The sequence below is a fragment of the Erpetoichthys calabaricus genome, chromosome 1 (genome assembly GCF_900747795.2).
Source record: "Erpetoichthys calabaricus chromosome 1, fErpCal1.3, whole genome shotgun sequence".
Classification (NCBI taxonomy): domain Eukaryota; kingdom Metazoa; phylum Chordata; class Cladistia; order Polypteriformes; family Polypteridae; genus Erpetoichthys; species Erpetoichthys calabaricus.
This window is the reverse complement of record NC_041394.2, coordinates 157,560,264-157,569,798: the sequence shown is the minus strand read 5'-3', so window position 1 is coordinate 157,569,798 and position 9,535 is coordinate 157,560,264. Positions and strand designations below refer to the sequence as shown.

The window sequence follows — 9,535 nt, the reverse complement described above, 5'->3', positions numbered from 1 at the left end:
GTGAGACCAGCTATGTTATATGGGTTGGAGACGGTGGCACTGACCAGAAACCAGGAGACAGAACTGGAGGTGGCAGAGTTAAAGATGCTAAGATTTGCACTGGGTGTGACAAGGATGGACAGGATTAGAAATGAGTACATTAGAGGGTCAGCTCAAGTTCAGCGGTTTGGAGACAAAGTCAGAGAGGAGAGATTGTGTTGGTTTGGACATGTGTAGAGGTGAGATGCTGGGTAAATTGGTAGAAGGATGTTAAGGATAGACCTGCCCGGCAAGAGGAAAAGAGGAAGGCCTAAGAGAAGGTTTATGGAAGTGGTGAGAGAGGACATGCAGGTGATGGGTGTAACAGAGCAAGATGCAGAGGGCAGAAAGATATGGAAAAAGATGATCCGCTGTGTCAACCCCTAACGGGAGCAGCTGAAAGAAGAAGAAGAAGAAGAAATGCTTATATAGTGGGTGAAATAGGGAGGTTTCCAAGAAAATTCCACTTAGGGTCCCAGTTTGGGTAGGGGTTACACTAAATCTAGAAATTACTGTCATAATAATCTAATCCCTTAAATGTTAGAGGATAGCTTGGAATAAAGAAAGTGTGAGCATTTTTTAACTATGTAATCAAATGGGAAATAATGGTCAAAAGTATGCCAAATTATTGAAATTTGTCAGTTTTATTAAAATTTTTGTCACAACATTTTAAGAAAAATGTTCATATTTCAGAATTCTAAATGATTTCTAGATCACACAATCCATCGAAACGTAGCTTGTGGCCATTTTGCTGCTTGAATCTTCTCCAGACTGAGATTTGTCCTGTTCATATGTGGTGAAATGGGATGGTTTGATTCCAGAGAAAGGCGAGCTGCAAGAAGACCCATCTTCACACAGATATCAGTAGTGTGTCCCTGGAGAATTCCAGCCATTATTGCAGCTGCTAAACTAAAGAGCAAACAAACATAAAAACTGTTAATTGAAAATAAATGTTTGTTCAGCCTTAATTTGAACTTAACACATTTTAAAGTATCTGAGTGAGAAGATGTAAGTCAAAATTGAGGTTTCTCTGTGTCTTCCTTAAAGTCCTAACAATAATAAACTAACACTCTGCCACACACAATTTCTTCTTTGTTATTAAACTCATTAGGAAAAGTGGGCTTATCACTTGTTTACTCATTCTTCTTCCAGATTGAAATATTTTCTAATAAGCTTCTTAGGGATATTATTCTTGTGTTTCACTTTGTAACACTTACAGGTACAGTATGACCGTGTCTGTTTGGGCAGTACACTCTTGGATGGGAGGCAAATGTGAATCACTCCTTTTATGAGTTTTTTTAGTTATTGGGTATTCTACTGATAACTCTGCTCTAGTTTTAAACAGAATGAAATCTGTAGCTGTCAACTCTGATGAATACAACCAATAGCCCTTTGTCAAATAAGTACATTAAGTTTTCTTAAGGCAAAGATGTAATATGAGAGTTATAAAGATAGACCAACACTGTGACTTCTGCATAGACCTTCACCAAAAGCTGTTCATTCCCTTCAGGAAACATTCAGATTAACATTCCTTAACAAAATATCTTTCAAAAATAGTCTACTCTGGATGGGTAAGCTGCGAGGATAATTCATACCCTGAGCTAGACAGACACATTCCCTGGGCAACAAAGGCCACCCCTTAACAGGCAACTGGAGTAAACTAGTAGCTAGATAGCCACTGAGCCAGATAGAACAATTTCTAAAACAGTCTGAGAGTCAATTAGATGGGTTACAAACAACTTCCCAATGTTAGTTAATGAAAAGTGTAACTAACTTAAGCAAAGAAATTTTTGCTAATCCTTTCAAAACTTAAAAAAAAATTACTGTGATTCAAGTATGGAAGCTAAATTATGTCAGGGATAAGATCTTTCACTTCTCCGAGCAGGCAGAAGATGAATATGAATGCCAAAATGTGCCCAGATTGTTGCTGTCACAAATCTACATTTTTTAAGCCAAGAAGTATAGTTCTCCAGCTTTGGGATGTGCCAGTGTTGTCTCTCTATTATATTAAAAAATCCTGCGACGAGACAAGACTTTTGGGAAGATTTTTTCAATCCCCGCAAGATGAGACTTTGGCCATGAGATTTTTTCAAGTCATGCCCTCCTTTCAACCATATTCAACCACACACACAGTAATCTCACCTCTAATTCGTGTGAATGCTTTTGACAGACACAGTTTCTGCTCTCTCAGCTCTTATAAATTGTAAGATTTTCCTCACTTTAAGTTCCCAAATAAACAAGACATATTATGTCCAAATCATCTTGAAGAATTTTGTCACAAAGGGTTATCAACAGAAAAAATGAGTACATGGGCAATCCTAGCACAGAGAAACTATGAAGTCAAACGAATTAACACCAAAAATGTCGATTGTTTACACAGCAAATTGGTGAAATGCTTATCAATAGACAATGCTGAAACAGTTGGTGGTGATCGTGCAAAAGTTGAAAACATCAACTTACAATATCCCAAAGAATGTCTACAACCGTTAACACTGCCCAGTCTTCCACCGCACAAAGTACTGTAGAAAGAAGGATGTATCCAAGAAAGGTAATGTAGTACATTTTCCACAGAAAACATTACACAACAAAGGAGATCTTGATATGCCATTCGTATTAAAATGTTAACAGTTTCCCATTAGAATAGTTTTTGTAATGACAATTAACAAATCTCAGAGCCAAACATTTGAAAAAGTCATTTTATTTAATAGAGAGAAAGAAACAAAATTCAATCAGTTATACGTTGCATTGTCACAATGAAAGTCCAAACACAGAATCAAAGTTTAATGCGATATTGATGAAAATTTAATTCAAAAAATAGTTTTTACTGAAGTTTTACAGGAAAAGTGTACGTTTAAAAAGTATTTGCATGTTAATTTCAAAGCCAAACAGAACAAAATCGTATTACGCAATTAATGACTCTTAATGCAACATGAAACGTAATTTACTTTCAAATTATTACTTTTTACTCTTTTTCAATATGGTTAATTACTCGCTGTAATGTAAAATAGTTCTATTATGCATATGTAACAATTCCCATGAAAATAAAAATCTGTTTAAATTGTACATCCACATCCCCATACGTGAATGACAGAACTGCAAAGAGGCTAGCGTGTAGCACAGGCACGAGGGTTCGCGGGCGAAGCCCCCTAGTTATTCTATATTTTCATAAGTTTCATTGTCATTCTGGTGTAGAAGGAAATTTTTTTATATTAGCATAAAAATAGCAAATTAACATAAAGAGCCATAAAAAGTAATTAAAAGCTTCTAAAACATTAGATTAAGCATAAATTAGAATGTTAAGAAAATAAGATAGGTCAAGTAAATAGTTAACTAAAAAATCAGTCCATTTTGCATTATTTTTTAAGCTTACAGCAGAATTGCTAGTGTGGGAAAGAAAAAAAAAATGATGTGTAGAAACCAGCTTGAGAACAGTATAAGAAGATTGAGAACACCTGTGTCCAAGGATAGGAAGCTAAAAGAACAATACCACAGAGAAAAGATGGCTCTGAAAGGCACGTATGAAGCCAGCTGAAATGTTGAATCAGCAAAGATGACAAGAAGGCATTGCTGCCAAGGTCAGGTGATGTAATGCAAGGAAAATGACAAAATATGTTCTAGCATAAATAAGTTTAGAAAATTAGTAATACTAGCATTTAACCTAAGTACAGAAATTAAATGTAAATCAAGCATGCCAAGCAAATGATTAAATAAAGGCACGTGCCATAGTCCAATTTTAATTAAAACTTAAGCTTCAGGCCACCATTATAAAAAAGTTTAGAAAGCTTAAGAAAGGAAATGACAAGAGGAAACCCATATATGGAATTAAGGCCTTGGCCAGATAAAGAAAATAAGAAAAAAAACAAACTAGAAAAGTAGAAATACCAGGAGGGGGCCAACTGCAGGAAATTGAGGAGATAATAAGGGTTCCCATGGGAACTCAAGGTATCGGCCGGACAGGAGTAGAGTGGAGGCCGGACAGGAGTAGAGGGGAGTCAGAGAAACTGAGCAAATGAGCTAATTTGAGCAAGGTCGGAGAAGATGGGAAATGACATAAGAAAAGCCCAAAGATGGTAAGAGGAAGCCATCTGCCCAGCCTTATACCAATCAAAATAAGCCAAACAGAAACCAAGAGAGAAACAATGGACAGTAAAGCCAGGTGCAGAATGAGCTAATTGAGCAAGGACAAAGTGATAAGAAATCATATAAAAGTTTTGGGTTTGGAACTGTACGGGGCTCAGCTCAATTTGGCCATACTGGGTTGAGTCCTTGTTATTATTATGGTTATTTTATTGCAATAAAACTATAAACTCTGTTTGCCTATCCTGAGTCTCCTAATAGCCTTTATTTCAGGTAAAAAGCCTTCTGGTGATGATTTTTAGCCATATCACTGGCACTTCGATTTTGTATGTACTAGGTATGGTTGCCACCATTTTGTGTCAATCCTTGCATAGTTGTGGAGCTGCGGCCATATGGTTTACCTCTGCTACATCTGCTTTTGTTCTCAGGACATGTTTTTTTTTTTATCACGCTCTGCCTATATGGGATGGCAGCACACAGTTACTAGCATTCTGGTTTTGGATCTCTTTGCATTTGCTGTTCATGCTAATTCTATTTATAGTTAGATGAAGTTAAAAAGCACTTGACCTTTGCTTTTTTTCCCTTGACTTTGCTCCTTGCCTTTGTGTTTTTGTTTTGTTGATTGGTTTATTGTTGTGACCCTTAACTTCTTCATCTCCTATTGATTGGTTTATTGTTGTGACCCTTAACTTCTTCATCTCCTATTGATTGGTTTATTGTTGTGACCATTAACATCATCTCCTAGTCATATATTTCCTTTACCTGTCATCAGGTACTTGCATGCTCTGAGTTGAATGATTACAGTCACTGCTTGCCAGTGAGATTCCTTCAGCTGATTCTTCTTGGAAGTGTTGCACCGAACACATGACAGACCACCTGGATTGGGACCTGAGTGCAGTGGGGGACACCTCAGCACCACACTGGAAGAGTGTGAGATTATTTAACAGTGCCACCAACCCCCATGTTCTCCTTTTAAATTGGAGGACCTCCTTACAGGGCTGGATGCAGATTAACATCATAACAGGACAAAGCAATTGTAGATTAAGGGTCTTGCTTGAGGGCCCGATGGAGTAGAGTCACTTCTGGTGTTTTCGGGCAACCTTGAGATTGTCGGCACAGATCCCTAGCCTCAGAGCCACCACTTCACCCTAGCACCCCTCCATATAACGTAATAAGCTAATGCTTAAATTAAGTCCCTGATGTTAGCATTTTTTGCCAATTCAAAATGAATGTAATAAATTGTATGGTCAAGGCCTGTGCTGCAGTGTTATCCTTTCGTCCTGACTGAGTCGTATTTGTTATGATTAAATTATCTTCTCTGTAAGCTGTAGATTTCAGAATTGGTTTTGCTATGCTGAAGCCATAAGAAATAAATTTGTTCTTATTAAATTTAATTTCCCGAGTCGAGGTCAGCAGCGCACCATCCCCACCATATACAGTGTTGACACTGCACTGCTTCCCCTTCCTGAGACGCCGGATGGTGGACCAGAATCTCCTCGAAGCCGTCGTTCTCCATGGCCTCCCCAAACTCCTCCCACGCCCGAGTTTTTGCCTCAACAACCACCAAAGCCACATTCCGCTTGGCCTGCCGGTACCTATCAGCTGCCTCCAGGGTCCCACAGGACAAAAGGGTCCTGTAGGACTCCTTCTTCAGCTTGACGGCATCCTTCACCGCCGGTGTCCACCAACGGGTTCGGGGATTGCCGCCACGACAGGCACCGACCACCTTACGGCCACAGCTCCGGTCAGCTGCCTCAACAATAGAGGCACGGAACATGGCCCATTTGGACTCAATGTCCCCCACCTCCCTCGGGATGTGGTCGAAGTTCTGCCGGAGGTGGGAGTTGAAGCTACTTCTGACAGGGGGCTCTGCCAGATGTTCCCAGCAGAACCTCACAACATGTTTGGGCCTACCACGCCTGACCGGCATCCTCCCCCACCATCGAAGCCAACTCACCACCAGGTGGTGATCAGTTGACAGCTCCGCCCCTCTCTTCACCCGAGTGTCCAAGACATGTGGCCGCAAGTCCGACGACACGACCACAAAGTCGATCATCGAACTGAGGCCTAGGGTGTCCTGGTGCCAAGTGCACATATGAACACCCCTATGCTTGAACATGGTGTTCGTTATGGACGTTGTGGGTCGGTGGGGGGAGTACTTCGAAGACCTCCTCAATCCCATTAACATGCCTTCCAATGAGGAAGCAGAGCCTGGGACTCAGAGGTGGGCTCCCCCATCTCTGGGACTGAGGTCACCGAGGTGGTCAAAAAACTCCTTGGTGGCAGGGCCCCGGGGGGTGGATGAGATACGCCCGGAGTTCCTCAAGGCTCTGGATGTTGTAGGACTGTCTTGGTTGACACGCCTCTGCAACATCGCATGGACATCAGGGACAGTGCCTCTGGATTGGCAGACCGGGGTGGTGGTCCCCCTCTTTAAGAAGGGGGATCGGAGGTTGTGTTCCAACTACAGAGGGAACACGCTCCTCAGCCTCCCTGGAAAAGTCTATTCAGGGGTCCTGGAGAGGAGGGTCCGTCGGATAGTCGAGCCTCGGATTCAGGAAGAACAGTGTGGTTTTCGTCCTGGTCGCGGAACAGTGGACCAGCTCTATACCCTTAGCAGGGTCCTGGAGGGTGCATGGGAGTTTGCACAACCAGTCTACATGTGTTTTGTGGACTTGGAAAAGGCATTCGACCGTGTCCCTCGGGGAATCCTATGGGGGGTACTCCGAGAGTATGGGGTACCGGCCCCCCTGATAAGGGCTGTTCGGTCCCTGTACGATCGGTGCCAGAGCTTGGTCCGCATTGCCGGCAGTAAGTCGAACCCGTTTCTAGTGAGAGTTGGACTCCGCCAGGGCTGCCCTTTGTCACCGATTCTGTTCATAACTTTTATGGACAGAATTTCTAGGCGCAGCCAGGGTGTTGAGGGGGGTCCGGTTTGGTGGGCTCAGGATTGGGTCACTGCTTTTTGCAGATGATGTTCTCCTGTTTGCTTCATCAGGCCGTGATCTTCAGCTCTCTCTGGATCGGTTCGCAGCCGAGTGTGAAGCGGCTGGGATGAGAATCAGCACCTCCAAATCCGAGACCATGGTCCTCAGCCGGAAAAGGGTGGAGTGCCCTCTCAGGGTTGGTAGCGAGATCCTGCCCCAAGTGGAGGAGTTCAAGTATCTCGGGGTCTTGTTCACGAGTGAGGGAAGAATGGAGCGTGAGATCGACAGGCGGATCGGTACGGCATCCGCAGTAATGCGGGCGCTGCATCGGTCTGTCGTGGTGAAAAAGGAGCTGAGCCGCAAGGCGAAGCTCTCAATTTACCAGTCGATCTATGTTCCTACCCTCACCTATGGTCATGAACTATGGGTAGTGACCGAAAGAACGAGATTGCGAATACAAGCGGCTGAAATGAGTTTCCTCTGCAGGGTGTCTGGGCTTTCCCTTAAAGAGAGGGTGAGAAGCTCAGTCATCCGGGAGGGGCTCAGAGTAGAGCCGCTGCTCCTCCGCATCGAGAGGAGTCAGATGAGGTGGCTCGGGCATCTGATCAGGATGCCTCCTGGACGCCTCCCTGGTGAGGTGTTCAGGGCACGTCTAACCGGGAGGAGGCCCCGGGGAAGACCCAGGACACGCTGGAGGGACTATGTCTCTCGACTGGCCTGGGAACGCCTTGGGATTCTCCCGGAAGAGCTAGAAGAAGTGGCCGGGGAGAGAGAAGTCTGGGCATCTCTGCTCAAGCTGCTGCCCCCGCGACCCGACCTCGGATAAGCGGGAGACAATGGATGGATGGATGGATGGATGGATAAATTTAATTTTAATAGTTCAGTTAGAATTAGTGTAGACAAGGTAATGCATGAAGTAATGCCCCATTTATCAATAGATCCTTTTCTTATAAAGCCCATTTCTGCCATATTGCATTTGATGGAATTTGATGGAGTAACTATTTGTATGGCAATTGTTCTCTACTTCATATATCATTTAGGAAAGCATAGAACTATGAGGTAAACATTTTGTTTTATGTGCTATGTCCACATATGTATCACAAGGTGGCACAGACTTGGATTTCATTGCTTCTAGGCAGTTTAATAGATCATGCTGGTGTGACATCATCATCTGGTGTCTGAACTGCTTTTGCATTGCACTGGTGTTTGTTATGCCAGAAACGGCTTGAAATAGTTCATGTGCACTGATTACATTGTGGTGGATGTCCGGAGCCCTTACCCGGCCAGGATCCCCGTGTGTGGAAGGAGCGGGAGAGAGAGTATGGAAGGAGCAGGAGAGAGAGTATTTTTAAGACCCTTTCTCTCCTGGACCCTTTCTCTCCTTTCCAGCAGGGCCATGGGTCTTCAGCATGGAAGCTCAACCCTGCTGGGGCCTGTAGCCACCAACAGGGGGCACCTGGACTTTTGCAGAGCCCTGTTTAGCAGCACTTCCACAACACCCGGAAGTGCTGCCAGAATAATAAATTTTGGGCACCTGGACTCCTTCCAGCCACCACCACTCAATGGCCTGAGTCGGGAAGAAGTAGACGAAGCTCTTGAGGAGTAGTGGAGACGGAAGGACTGGTGGCAAAGGGACTGTGTTGTGTTTTGTCTTGTGTGCTGTGGAAGGAAAACTGTAAATAAACCGTGTGTTATGTGCTGAACCTGTGTTCTGCCTGCCTGTCTGTGTTGGGTTTAGGGTGGCTGTACACTCCCTGGGCTTCACAACATATATTCACCTTTGTTTGTTGATTTATAGCCTATCCACTTATGCATATAGATAGTTTGTAGACAGGAGAAGGTGAGACTTCTCTAAACTTCTAGTCAGTCTATGAGATTGGAATAGTTTTATTATTTCTTTGTCTTTCAGTGCTTCTTTCCATGATGGTGCTCAATATGCAGTAATAATTGCCTTGTTTGTGGTGTGCAGCAGTGGGTATCTGTTGTTTTTATTTACATACAAAAGATCGCTTGTAGCTCAGAGTAGTTGTCTGATCTCAGTTTCTTTTCCTGAGTTGTGACTTTTATTAGCCATATGCTTCTTTGGTGTAGTACAACATGGAAATGTACATTTTCAGAGCATTCTTTCCACCAATTATACAGAACTCAAAATTAAGTTAATTACCGGTTTTTAGTTATCTTCATATGTGTGTACTTTACCTATCTTGGGCACCCTCAACTTGGTCACTTTTTCAACGCTCATGCAGCTCTCTCAGTAACGAATAGCCTAAGAAGTGATTTGTACATATTTTCTGCTACTTTGTTATTGGCAAAGTGTTCTGCCAAGCTTGACAGAAATCTCCTAATATTACAATTTAGAGCACCACTGATCTTTCAATGCTAATAGCATATTTCTTCCTCAACATTAAATGTGATACTGCTTTTTCAGAGACTCATTCTTCCTCTTCTGTTGTTAGCCACCTTCTCAAACAAGTTATCCATAGCATCATTCACAACCCAGCGCTGCTACCATA

The 9,535-nt window shown here is 43.0% G+C and overlaps 1 protein-coding gene across 1 annotated transcript in view; it reads right to left on the bottom strand.

Annotated features, from left to right (window-relative positions):
* Nucleotides 1–643: 643 nt before the first annotated feature.
* Nucleotides 644–9,535, bottom strand: part of zgc:136858 (uncharacterized protein LOC678543 homolog) — a 177,530-nt gene continuing 168,638 nt past the window's right edge. Inside the window, exon 19 of the mRNA XM_028807961.2 lies at nucleotides 644–927. Coding sequence (XP_028663794.1) covers nucleotides 732–927 — 196 coding nt within the window. The 3' untranslated portion in view covers nucleotides 644–731. The remainder of the gene's footprint in view (nucleotides 928–9,535) is intronic.